This window comes from Apteryx mantelli, chromosome 10 (genome assembly GCF_036417845.1).
Source record: "Apteryx mantelli isolate bAptMan1 chromosome 10, bAptMan1.hap1, whole genome shotgun sequence".
NCBI classification, from domain to species: domain Eukaryota; kingdom Metazoa; phylum Chordata; class Aves; order Apterygiformes; family Apterygidae; genus Apteryx; species Apteryx mantelli.
Window position 1 is genome coordinate 1,252,902 of NC_089987.1, and position 13,436 is coordinate 1,266,337.

General features: G+C 60.6%; 1 protein-coding gene across 4 annotated transcripts in view; it reads right to left on the reverse strand.

Annotated features, from left to right (window-relative positions):
• The window catches only part of WWP2 (WW domain containing E3 ubiquitin protein ligase 2), a 50,839-nt gene that overhangs the window by 35,375 nt on the left and 2,028 nt on the right, over window positions 1-13,436 (reverse strand). Inside the window, exons 2-6 of one of the 4 annotated variants that reach the window (XM_067302302.1) lie at window positions 12,200-12,284; window positions 11,041-11,188; window positions 10,597-10,715; window positions 2,044-2,181; window positions 844-940 (exon numbers count right to left, since the gene is read on the reverse strand). In XM_067302302.1, coding sequence (XP_067158403.1) covers window positions 844-940; window positions 2,044-2,181; window positions 10,597-10,715; window positions 11,041-11,188; window positions 12,200-12,269 — 572 coding nt within the window. In that variant the 5' untranslated portion in view covers window positions 12,270-12,284. Of the gene's footprint in view, window positions 1-843; window positions 941-1,899; window positions 2,182-10,596; window positions 10,716-11,040; window positions 11,189-12,199; window positions 12,285-13,436 lie in introns of those variants that run through there. The other 3 variants (XM_067302301.1, XM_067302304.1, XM_067302303.1) reach the window with 3 other exon arrangements.

A 13,436-nucleotide genomic window follows, 5' to 3' on the forward strand; every position in this document is an offset into this window, starting at 1 on the left:
TCTACAGACACAATTCTAACCAGAACATCTGTATAGGCTGCTGGACCACTGCCATGCTCTGGAAATATAAATAGGTGTTAAATTCAACTCCATGTTGACAGTGTGACACGTCTCTCAATAACCACAGCTCCAAAAGGAGGAGCTCTGAGCCACTCCAGCCCAGCAAGAAGGCAAGCAAGGGCACTGTGCCAGGCACAGGATGGCCTGGTGCCCAAGCATCTCATTTTCTTTGGAAGTAGCCGTCATTTCCCTGCAGCTCTGCTTGCATTGCTTCTCCTGCCCTCCCTAGACCTTCTGAAGTGTTCCCACTGTGACCATTGCCAGGATGGGCACTCTGCTTCCTGGCCTGGCCCGGCCCAGCACCTGGCTAGGGCTGTACTCGAGGCAAGAGAGGTGTGGTCCATATAATCCTGAGGAGCCATTTGAAGGGAGCCTACGCAGACCAGGCCCTTTGCTTGTTTACCTGACTAGTCACAGTCTTCCGCACACATCCCTGATACACCATTCCTTCAGCTGCCAGTAGAGCACCTGGTGGAAACTACCCAAGCTATCGCAGACCTGATACTCCTTGAGAAATGAAACACTCCAAGAGGCTCAGATAAGCTGCACCACAGCCATATGGCCATCGCACATGGTGCACCTTTCAGCTCTGCTGTCTGCCAGGAGGCCTGCCAGCTCACCCTTTTTCCAAGTCTCCTACAGGCTGCTTTGTTGTGAGCTCACTGGGAGATCTAGAGGGGTATCCACTGTAAAAGGGCCACTGAGACACTACTTAGCTGCTTCACGAGCTCAGTAATCATCCACTGATGGACTGAGAGGTGCTGCCAAGCAAGGGACCCTTACCTTGATCTGCTTCCAAAGCAGTTCGTACTGGGAGGCTGGTGTCTGCTCTCTGTGGCTGCAGCCATGCTGATGGGTTCCCGTCCAGTTACCTGAGGCCCTGAATGGTTGAAGAAGAAGAGGGTGAGGAAAGAGACTAAGGCACCTACTAGTTCCAGCCTCCTTCCTTCCAGAAAAGGAACACGAAGGCACAAAAGCCCAATATATTACAGGACCAGACCTGCCAGCCCTCTACGCTAAAATCCAGGGGAAGCATCTGTTTGCAAGCGTTTGCACAGCATCTTTCACCTGGCAAAGCCCCTTGGGTGTCCCATTTTCCAAACTCATGAGCAAGCAGCAGAGCGGAGAGAGCGGGAGCTGTGTTGGTTGCTACCATGTGGCTCTGCTAGTGTAGTCGGAGTCAGGACCACAAGCACCGATGACCAGAAGAGCCTCCAGCCCGGGCTCTCTGCGCACACAGCTCCCCTAGAGCAACGTGCTCTGCGTTGAACACCCTTCCCCTAGGTAGGGGTGCTCTCACCCCGCACTGACGTGCGATGGTGCAGCCCATTCCACAGTGCCTCACGTGGCTCTGAACACAGCACTAGGGAAAGGCAAGCACAGCCCTTCGGAGAACTAGCAGTACCAGGAGAGGAGCCTCATTGAAGGCTCCCAGATTTCACAGGCCTGAACTTCCACCTAGGAAGGGAAGGAGCTGAGGGAAACCAAAACGCCAGTCACTGCCCAATATGAGCCGAATCTTTCATTGCTCAGTCCCTGGGAGGCCTTGACCAGTGAGACATCAGTCTGTGCCCCCGCACGCACGCAGGGAGCTCCCGACCTGAGCAGCTCATCAAACACAGAAGACGTTTCCCGGGGCCAACAAAGGAAAGCTAGGGAAGGAGCGAAGCCGCTCAGGCAGTTTGCGGAGGGCCCAGAGAACAGCCACTCCTTTTGCATCGGCGGGGATGCAGGAGTGTAATCCTGTCAATGCCACCACTCCTGTCCCACCACACGTTCGCTCCCACGGGAGTCCATGAGCAAGCCTGCAGTTGGGATAGGCAGGGGCCGGAGCCTTACCTGGGAGAGGAGGTGGCTGCTGGCACTCGGATGTTTGCTCAGAGGTCCTTAGGGCTGTGATCTCAGCCCCACTCCTCTCCCCGCCGGTGCTCACCGCCTCGTGCTCAGAGCCGCTGCATGCATGCGGAGATGGGCGGCACTCACCCTCTGTCACGGCACTGCCATTAGGCAGGCTTCCCAGATCAACAGCAGGCCCGTCCAGGAAAATCGTCAGCTCTCCGCCGGAGACAACACTGCCTTTGTTCTCCGTTTGCAGGTTCAGGGTCAGCTGCCTGTTCTCCACTGTGGGAGATGAGGGGACATGGAGAAAGAGACCAAGCAGTCACCACTAGTGAAGCCAGCGGCTATGGAGGAAGGCTCCGCAACCCCCAGCTCTCCCGTGGGACCTCAGTCTTCTGGCCCTCGCCAGTGGCGTTAGACCCTCTCCCCCAAAGGACAACACGCCTGCTTCCTCCAGGACCACGCGCCTCAGCGAGACGCTGTAGACATTGGCCCAGCACCTACACACACGTAAGCAGCACTGTCAGGGAGCAGCCTGGCGAGCTACACTGACTGCCAAGGACCTTCCTTCACTATCCACCGCTTGCCGAGACAAAGAGCGGCCGCCCCATCCCATCACGGAGGCATAACTACCCTGCGGGCCTGGGCAATGACTCAGCCGGGACCACAGTCACTCACAGATCAGGTCCAGATGCTGGGGGATGCAGGGGAGATCGCAGAAGGAAAGGTGAGATACTCAGCTGGTTTGACATAACAAGCAGGGCAGGAAGGGTCCTGCACTGAGGACAAACTCCAGCAGACGCCTGGGACACGAAGCAGACCAACAGCTCCATGCCAGAGGCTGACTGAAGCCCTGGCTTGCTGCAGCACAGGAGCAGACAGCACCTTCCAGAATCAGAGGATACCTTCTTCCCATCCAGAAAACCCAGATAAGCAACACAGGAAAACCCCGTTGGCTTCCCTCCATCCACATTCCTCATATATCTGCTCCACTGAGCACAACAGGCACAAGAGCTGCCCCAGACACGCTCACAACATGCTCCGCTGAAGCACCAGACGGCCTGCGCAGAAGCTTCAGTGGGTGGCACGGGCTGGAAGGGGCCGCGAGGCCCAGCTGCCCCTTGGAGACGGCAAAAAAAACGCCAGCTTCGCTGCTGCTCCCTCGGGAGCCGGTTTGGCTCCTGGCAGCTTAACGAGACCATGGCAGCCGCAGCTCCGCACGCAGACGGGCGCTGCAGCTTTGCGCAGAGGCAGCCACCCCGGGAACACGACTCGCCGTTCTTCCCTCGCAGACGCGGCGCCAGGCTACAGCGGCGGGGGAAAGGAAGTCCGTTAGCGAGGCGTTAGCCGAGGCGCAGAGCAGGGGCCGGCAGCTGCCGCGCGTTCACCGGCACCTGCGAGGCGCAGGGCCTGCCCCACTTCCCGGGCACGGGTGCGCGGCGGCCACGGCTCCCGGCCTCCCGCGACGGACACCTGCCACACGTGCAGCCCCCGCGGGGCCCCCGCCAGCTTCCCGCAGCCCCCTCCAGCGGTGCCCCGCAGCCTCTCCCACGCAAACCCTCCTCCTGCGGAGCTGCTCTGGGAATCGGACCTGCCTCCCCAGGTGCAACAGGAGAACCACCAGGCCCTCGGGCAGGCAGGGCTCTAGCGCAACTGCAGCAATGCCCTGCTGGAGCCAGCACGACTGAAATACCCAGCTCCGCCACCAAAGGCCAGAAGAATTTGGCTGCCCCAGCCTGGGACACCAGCCCAGACGCTTCCTGACTCATTTGCTCAAATAATATTTTTATTATACACAGATTGCTCATGACACAACAGCACCATTTTCTAGTAACCTGCTTTGTCCCAAGCAAGCACAGGGATGGGGTGCGGGACCTGCCAGCGGGAGCAGCCTCGGCAGGGCAAGGGGAACATGCTCTCCGCAGACCCCCCAGCCCATCTCCAGCTCACGGGCAAGGCACGCTGGCAGAGGCCCCAGAGCAGCAAAAGCTTGTGCGACTGCCATCCACACGGTGCCTACGGTTCCCGGCCACCAGCTCAGCGCAGCGCAGCCCAGCCGCTGTGCCTGGCAGCTCCCACTGCAGCTGCGGGCAGGGAGCGCTCCCCTCGCAGCTCCGTGCTCCTGCGCTGCCCAGGCTGGAGCTCCTGGACCAGCCGCGTCTGCTGGGCCACACACACAGCCCGGCGCACCGGAGAGCGGCCAGTGCAGTCCGCTGCACAGAGCCAGGGCCGGGGTTAAGCTGCAGAGACCACGGTGCTGTTGAGGGATCAGGAGGCTGCCGCTGGCCTGGCCATCGCTGGAAGGACCAGAAGCAGCCTTGCACCCTTCAGCCAGCCCCAGAGAGCAGCTCCTTCCTCCCCTGGCAGGAGCCTGCGGTCCCCACCAGCTGGGCACACGCAGGAGGACGCTCCCAGCACTGCTCTGCAAGGGCTGATGCCAGCGCAGGCTCGGGGGCGATGGAGGCAGAAGGGCAGCAGGGCAGAGCTGTTTCACCCGGCCACGCTCAACCGGAGGGCCGAGAGCCAGGGGTCCACAGGGCTCAGTCAAAGGCAGCCCCTGGCCCGGAGGGGAGCCGCCACGAGGTGGCAGGGGAGGGGCACAGGCCGAGACGAGGACAGCACAAACCCAGACCGGCCACCGGGAAGGGAAACAAATGCAACAGAACAGGACCGAGCCGAGGTCGGTCACAGCGCTCCCGCCGGGAGCACACACCTGGATGGCACGGAGAGGCTCCAGGACGCCCCCGGCTGCGCCCTGCGAGGAAGGACCATCTCGATGCTTTCCAAACGCCTGCCTGCAGTGAACTGCCTGCACGGGACTGGCCGCAGGCACAAGGACAACGCCATGCTGCTTCCAACCCAAAGACCCCACAAAGCAGCCAAGAGCTGAGCACAGAACTCCCCGTGGCTGGCGACTATCACTTCTCCTGACCTCGCCAGGCAGGAGAGCATGCTCACGCAGGCAGGGCAGAGGCAGGAGACCAGGCCTGATCTGCTGCTTGTTACCCACCTATCATCACCTATCATCCCAATCAAGGGATTTCACTTAAAGGTACATCCACTTAAAGGTATCAGTTCTCAACATGCTTCCAAAGGGAACCGATCTCACAGACTGTTTTAAGAGTCCGAGATAGAAGATGCTACTGAACACGGCCCAAAACCAGAACAAATCCAGACCCTGTTTTCCCCCGGCTGCTCTAAGCCATAATAATTCGCGTTTCCTCTGAGCCATGCGGAAGCCGTGTCCGCACACTCCGGGGATCCTCTCCATCCCCCTTCTGCGAGCGCCGGGCAGCTGAGCGTGCTCCGCTCGCCCTGCCGGAGCGGCACAGACCCTCATTGTGAAGGCTCCCAGCCTAAGGGGGAAGGCAGCGCGGTAGCAAAGACAAGGTGTCTCCAAGTGAAGGATGTGAACATGAACCTCCCAGCCGGCTTCCTTCTCCCCCTCTCCACCCCCTTCAGCTTTTTTAAAGAAAATAAACACTAGCAGAACCTTCCATTCACTGTCCCCATCCAGCACACAGGACGCACAAAGGGACATTGCTATTGCACCAACAGAGGGTCCCCTGAACGGCTGCGCACAAAGGCTGCCTGTGTCTCACAAGCAGCCAGAATGTCAGAGGGATTATTATTATTTTGGGAGGGGGTCGGGGGGTGATTTGGTCCTGAATAAGGTCTCAGTTCAGCTACTTCCAGTGCCCTGCGCACGGCATCAGAGCTCCCATTTAGCGGAGGCGAGCTGGAATTCCCACACAGCCCATTAAGCGGATTTACAGTTCCACGAAGTAAGGCTGGTAGCAGCAAGAGCAATAAAGGCTCTGGGCTGAGCCCAAGCCCCCCGGGACCTCCCGTAACCGCACACGTCTGACATGGCTCATTGGCACAAGCATCACAAAACGGCAGCGTGGGGAGGGGGCAGGCCCTCTGCCTCTTCCCTGGGTGTGGTGGCTCCATCTTCTCACACGTGGATGGAAAGACTTCCAGACAGATGGCCTGAGCCTCCCACCCCTTTCATTTCTTAAAACCCTCTTTGCACAGTTCCACTGGACGTGTAGACTCAAATGGCTCCATGCAACCAAAGCTGTATGCACCATCACCCCTCAAGGAAAGCCCTACGTGGAGCAGCCAGGACTGCCATTTATGCAGACAGAAGATGAGCAGATCCTCCAGACACCACAACCACGTGCTCCAAACAGTAATCTATTTGCTCCCGATTAATCTAGAAGAATCAAATCCCAAAGCGAAAGCCCTCCCTTGAAAGGACTAGACAGAAAAGGCAGGGCAACAAATAACTTCTGCGGGGGCTGCTCTCAGGCACGATGGGAGCACCGAGACATGTTGGCTTCCCCCCGGTCACAGGTTTCCCTGCGCCACCCCACAACACTGTGCCCAGCAGGCAGCAGCACGCACAGAACTCACCTCCCTGGTGCTCAGCAGGTGAAGACTAGCTTAAGTTTTGTGCATATCTGTAGCCAAAGGAATGACTCCGTGCTGTGGCCATGATCCCTCTTGGAAGAGGGGGGAGAAGAAGACCTTCCATAGCTATCCATAAGCCAAGGAGCAATCCAGAGTTTAGGGGAAGGGATTATCCTCACTCTCCCAGGCAGCAGGAAGATTTGCCCTGCTACTGACCCAGTCTCGGACACCAGCAACACAGGAGGGCACAAGCAGCAGGGCCATGCTTCAGCTGGGTGCTCCATCCCGCAGCCACAGTGGCCAAGCTGAGCAGAAGTGAAAGGGCAGCGTGTCACGCTGGAGAGGCTGCTCTGAACCGAGGGACCGCAGGCGGCTTAAAAATAACTGTGCCCCGCTCCACTTATCGTAACTGCTAGGTAGCAAAACCAGGAGGACCTCAGACTTCTGCTTCTTTCCTCTGAATCATCACAGCCTTGCGAGCGGAGACGAGACGAAAAGAGAAAGCCAAAGAGCCCGCTGTCTCTGACGGGGGGCAGCTGGCTGTCTGCAGAACAGAGCACTGGCAAGGTCTGGAGCCAAAGGACCCTAGCTACTCGTTGGCTTGGGAGCAGACAACAGGCTCCCATTCAAGGAGAGTCTGGTGCTGGCCAGGGCACAAGGCAGGAGACAAGGGGACAGTGCTGGCGGTCACGGCCCCATCAGCAGTGCAGGACACTCGAACACGGCACCTGGAAGGTGACCCAGAGCGGGCACAGTCCAGCCCCGCACTGTGACATACCAGCTGGCAACAACCACTCTTACAGGACTATCGCACAGCCACCGATAGAGCTGGCTCATTCAACGTTCCTTTCAGCTAGTCTGTGTGTTTGCTTTCACGAGTCCTTGCTGAAAGAGTCTTTGCTTTTGTACCATGCAGCAGAGCTCCTTTGACAGCACATTCATGAAGCGGGGTCGGCTGCAGCTTTCCAGAGGTTTGGGGGTTTGTTGCTGGCTTCCTGAAAGGATTCCTCAAGGCCGCGGCTCCAGCAGCTCTGCCTGAGGTGCAGCAGAATGGAAAGAAAAGGCTTTGCAGGATCTGTAAAATCTTGGCATATGGTGCCACTCAAGAAACAGGAGCCTGTTGATGTAACTTGCAACCCGAGCAGCAAGTAATAAAAGCCAGCGCTTTCATTTGCAAGCTGCAGCCTGGCTCATTCCTGTCGCTCCAAAGCCTGCCCTGACATCCATTGCTCAGCAGACAGGGGGACCAGCAAAAACCAGTACGGCCCAGTATCAGCTTCCACGCAGACTGAACTGTGGGGCCGCCCGGGGATGCTGCTCCTGCCTCGCACGACGCCTGCACCGAGGAGCTCCTGGAGCCTCGGAACAAAGAGTTTCTTCTGCAGCGCACAGCGGCGGAGGCCCAGGGCAGGGGGCTGTGCCATTGTAAATCAGCTGTTTTAAAGGAGCCCCGGGAGCAGCTCCATAGAAGGCTCTAACTCATTTTCTGTGATTAAGCCCATTCTTACCCACCTCTCTGTCTCCCTGTCCAATCCCCCTGTCTGAAACTGGGAGGGTGCTACCTTGCCAGAAAAGAGGCTGCGTAGAGGGCCTCCGAGATGGCTGCCAAGGCAATGGGAAACGCAGCAAGTCTGAAAGCAAGGCTTGACCCTTTTGGAGCGGGAGCTCATTTCTGACAGCCTGGGCTATTAGCTCTCCATCTTCCCGAGAGCTCAGGCCCGACTGGGCTCATTGCTGAGCTCTTTTTCTGGGCTCCAGGCCTCAGACCTGAGACTCTTCCACCTGAAGCAAAGTATGCTTGGCAGAAGGACCAGGAGAAGGAACAGAGGGAGCTATAGCTTCGCTCTGGCAAGCAGAAACCCTACGTACGTTACCACAGACATCACTGGGGACGGAAAGAGAACACCACCCCTGCTGGAAAACACCCATCTGCACAAACGCAAGGGGACCAGAACAATTCTTCCACACTAAGTAAAACAACTGCAGAAATCCAAACAAAAGATCAGTTATACTCACATACGAGCAACTTACAGAAAACCTTAGTAAGACCAACTAAGTTAGAAAATGGGTCTGCTGCCAGCCAAGAATAGCCCTGGGGGGAGAAGTGCTCCCGCTAAGCACTTCCCAGGAGGGGGATGCTGGCTGCAAGGGTCTCCACAAGTGGCAGAGAGCACACACTCCTTTGAGCACCTTCTCCCAGGCAGGGGGTCACTGGGCTGGATTAGGACATTACCTGTCCAGCTCTGGACGGCTGAAAAGGCCAGGGGGGCTGAGTGCACACGGGTCTTCCTGCAGGGAGTCACAGGGGGGAAAAAAAGGGGGACACACAGCTGGCCAATTCCCCCACAAGGCTCCAGGAGAGCCTCCTTTGCCTCAGCCATACCTAGGAACTAGGATAACTATGGTCTGTGGGGGTCTCAGACCCACTGGGAGGTATCCCTGTCCTTCCTCGAGAGGCAGCTTGAAATCCCAAATCCGCTTTGCGGAGCTGCGTGACCTGGCCACTTCCAGTGAGCCCAGGCCAACGTGGGGAAGAGCTGGTGTGCCCAAGGAGCTCGCCATCTCTCAACAGGCAGGAGACGATGCTGGAGCCAGAGGCACAGCAGACAGGATGCATGGAAGACCCCTTCTAGGAAGAGGTCTCCAAGCCCCCTTGAAGATGCAGGCTCTCAGCTGCCACAGAGCTTTTGGAGGAACAGCAACAATCCCTGTCCCAGGGGATGAACACAGAGCTGAGGCTGGAGCAAAGCCGTGAAGGCCAAGAGCAGCAAGTCAGCATCTCAGAGAAGAGGAGGGAGAGGATCCCAGTCTAGACGAGACAGCAAGTGAGAGCACGCAGCTCGCTGAAGACACGGCGGCTCGGGAGCACAAGCTGCTCCCGCCTCGCGGCAGCACCTTTCCAGTTGAGCAGGGCTCTGCAGCTTTAAGAATCCTCCCCTCCCAGCCCACAGTGTCAAGGAAAAATCTGACACGTTTTTTCTGGTGCATGCTAATGGACAAGCTAGAACAGCCAGTTGCCTTTTCCATTCATTTTCCACACGGCCCCCTGGGACGCCTGCTAATGAAAGAGCCAATTGTGCCCCTGCTGCCAGGAGCGGGCAGGTAGGGCGGGAGCAGGCGGCAGCGCCGGGAACGGGAACGCGAGCACGGCACTTGCGCGCGGCTCGGGGAAAAAGAGCTAGGGGAGCGCGCCCCGAGGCCGAGACGCGGAGCAGGACTGCCCGGGGCAGGCAGCCTGCCGGCACACCCAGCTCCGCACGCCGCGGGGATAACGCTACAAGCCGCCTTCCTCCGAGAGCGCCCAAGCGGCGGGCAGCCCACCCGGTAACTACCCGGAGGCGGATGGACGTTCAGGTCCTCACGGGCTCTGCGACGGGAGAGCAGCGGACGAGCTCCCCGCGCGAGCCCGCCCGGGATCCAGCAGGCCAAGGGGCAGCTCTGGGCGAGGATCCAGTAACCACGCTGGTCCCCGGAAGCCCGTGGCGTTGAGGAGAGCTTGCTGTCCACCCCAAGGGCCTGCAGGGCCCCAGGCACAGCAGCCCGCCCGCCTCGGGGCACGCTGGGGACGCCACCGCGGTTTCACGGCCTGCAGCCGGCAGCGCCAGGGGAAGCAACTCGCCCCATCCCCTGGCACGGGGGAGAGTCTGAACCAGCCCCGCGTCCCTCTGGCGCACAGGAGGCCCCTCTCCCCTCTCAATACCAAGTCTGTCTTTTGCCGGCGGCTGAGCTTTGCTTGGAAAAGAGAGAAGGAGCCTTTTCCTGCCCCGCGCAGCCGCGTGCACGGCCCGAGCCCTGAATGGAGGCCTTTATGTAGTAGCTGCCGCCACGGGCCACACTCTGGTGACCACAAATGGCAGCAAATAGCTGAGGGGTTTGTGTTTCCATGCAGGCTGCGGCACCCTGGCTAATTAAGGTATGGCTTCCGTCACACTCCAGCCCCCCACGCCTGACAGGCCAGCCCAGCTCGCACAATGTTGCCTTGTTCTCTCCCGGGGCCAGGGACTGGACGGGGAGCTGCTCCAGCCAGTTACTCCTTCTCCGCCACACACCTACCGGGGAAGGAAATCCTGCAGGACCACCGCGGAGGACAGGGGTGCAGCGCGCCCAGGGGTGCAGCCCGCCACGGGCCAGCAGCGCCCCGCGAAGCTGGCGCCTCTCCCAGGGCGCCCTGCCAGCACCCGTGAGCAGCGGTGACCCTAGCCCAGACAGCCACCTCTCTGCCCAGGGGACGGGACACGGGGCAGAGGCCAAGAGGGAGCCATGGCGAGGGCTCGTACGTACGTTTCCCGCCGTTCTTCAGCAGGTTCCAGAGGCTGACGGAGGCTGTGCCCAGCAGCTCGTTCCTCAGAGTGTGGCAGCTCCACACCTTCAGGTCCAGGTGACTCTGAGCCGTGACATTCCTGGAGAGAGACCAGGAAGGGGGCTGTCAGCACGGCCTCGTCCGCTCTCCGCGCTCAGGGAACAGGCAGCACCAGGCCTGCTAGGAGCAGGGAGCAGAAGGGCCCGGGGCAACGCCACGGGGTGACGGGAGAGCCCCCTCCCACCACCTCGCTAGCCTGCCTGTCCCTCGTGGTGTCCTTGCCTGGAGGCAAACGTCTCTGACGTCCGAATGCCCCCAGGCAACGGCAGCTGTCTGGTTCCCCCACGAGGAGCTGCGCCAGGGAGCCCAGGGCCGGCTCAGGCACGCGGCAGCCAGCCCCGCGCCTGGGGGTCGCGGGCACTTACAGGACGAGGGTCTCGTTCCACAGCACCTCAGAGCTCCCGATCTGCTTCCCTGTCTTCTTGGTCTCACTGGGAAGTCCATCACCCGCCACCTCCACATAGCAGTTCATCCGCGACTGGCGGCTCTGCGCCTTGGGCTTCACAGACACAACTGGGCAGAGGGGACAGGCATGGGGTCAGGCCCCAGGGCAGGGCTGCACACCCCCACCCACGCCTGCCAGCCTGGGGGGCCGCGGGGCGCCGCGGGCAGCGAGGAGTCAAACTGCTTTTGGAAGAGGGGGAGCAGGAGGCAACTCTCCTGATGGCAGCAGTGGCCAGATCCAGGTGCTCCCAGGCACCAGCTCCTGCACGCTGCCTTCCTCCGGCCCCACACCTCCCGTGAACGAGCCGGGGGAGAAAGGAGGTTCTCCAGAGCAACTAGGAAAGAGGTGCCCGCTCAGGTGAGCCTCCAAGTCTCCCAGGACAGACACAAGGTGCTCCTGAAGGGCAGCGCAAGGTAGAGCTGGGGACACAGCTCCGGGCGTCTGGAGCCATCTCGTGGCCACGGGAGCACGAACACGGCCCCAGAAGAGCCACGGAGCAACAGCCCAACCTCAGGCAAGGCGAAGAGGAGGAGGCAGAGCTCGGCGGACAGCCACTCTGCTTCTCAAAGGCTTCTCAGACGCCCAAGGAGGGCTCTGGGGCTGCAGGCAGCACCCCACGCAGAGGAAGGCCCCTGAGATCATGGCATCCTTCCTCTGTCACTGCCATCGGTGCGAGGCCAGGACGGACGGCTGGAACGCCGTCACCAGGTTTCCCTAGATAAACCTCTTCCAAGGTAGGAGACCCTGCCCCAGCTGCCACGTGCCCAGGGCTGCGATGCATGTGCTGGTAAGGGCGGCCAGTGCCTCGGACCCCCCCAGGAAGCTCGCTGTTTCTCCATCAGGATGGAGCATCTGACTGCAGGGGTGGTGCTGGCTTTCCCCAGCACCCGGTCCCTCCCCAGGAAGGTGTCCCATCCCCAGGGCACAGGGAGAGCACAGGCCTGGGAACATCCCCTCCCTCCAGGGGCTGCTGGCTGCCGGGGTCAGCACGGAGGAATCCAGGACCAGATGCACTCGAAAATCTGCATTCCCGGACACCGGGCTCCCGGCCCCACCTCTAGCGATGCAGCGGGACCCACCTTTCACGGAGAGCTGGGACTTCTCGCAGGGCGGCGCTGCCCTGGCCCTGCTGGAGCTCGCCGAGGCCATGTCATCACCACCGGGCTGGAAAGCAGAGAGACACGAGAGACCTCAGCCCCTCCGCCGTCGCAGGGAGGAAGCTGAGGCTGCGCGGGGCCCCGGGGTCAGGGCTGCTCCGGGCCTCCCTGTGGCCAGTGTATTAGGATGAGCGACCCACGCGGCACGGGGGTTCAATGCCGAACAGCAGCGGTGCGCGCTGGGAGGTGCCGCACCAAGGAGGTTTGTGGATGCCCTTGGTGCTGCCTGTTGCTCACGGAGTGCCAGGAGGGGGCCAGTTCCTCCTTGGCACATCCGAAGGCTTTACCGCCATGTCAGCAGCACAGCGACTCCAGCTCGGGAGGCCTCGCAGACCGCCTGGGACACCCTTGGCACGCACGCAGATACCTAATAAACACAGGTTCCCTCTCACTCCTGTTAAACTTTAACCACGTAGCACAGGTGGAAGCAAAGCTGCGCCCTACAGAGAGGAACCCGTCTCAGCAGCGCCCGCGAGGCCTGGAGAGCCGGGCCGGCCAGGCAGAGCCCTGCGGGACAACACCCCACAGGCGCCCTTTGGAGCGGCTCCAGCTCCAGCTCCCTGTGATCCAAGGGTCACCGCTGACCATGACCAGCACGAGGACAGAGCAGTCTGCAAAGCACTAGGAAGATGTGGCGTCTGCCCCGTGCTGCTGAGCAGCAATACTGGCCCACGAGCAGTCTGCACGGCCACGGCACAAGGGAGCCTTTGGAAGGAACAAGACAGCAACGTTGCGGGAGAGAAGAGGAAGCTCCAGGCCCTTGAGGACAGGCCAGGTCTTTTCCAGGTGGCAAAATTCCACAGAATCCACCCTGAAACACTGCAGAGCAGCAGCTGAGAAGGGACAGGGGCCACAGCTGCTCTCGGTGGCTGGGAAGGATCACACTGCAGCGCAGGAAACCGAGGACGGGCCTCCAGCTTCCCAAGGACTCGCCACTTCCTCACTCTCTCAGGCACCGCGTTACTGTCGCTGCAGCCACAGCGCTTCGCCCTGCCCTGCAGCACCCGCGGCACCTTGCCTCCGAGACACCTGCCCGGGGCAGGGGAGCTGGCGGAGCGCAGCTGGGCAGGAAGGGCGCGAGGCCCCGACCCCTTGGGACGGCCAGGGACGCTGGCAAAACACGTGGCTGCGCCTCTGCCGAGACGACTGACAACGAAGC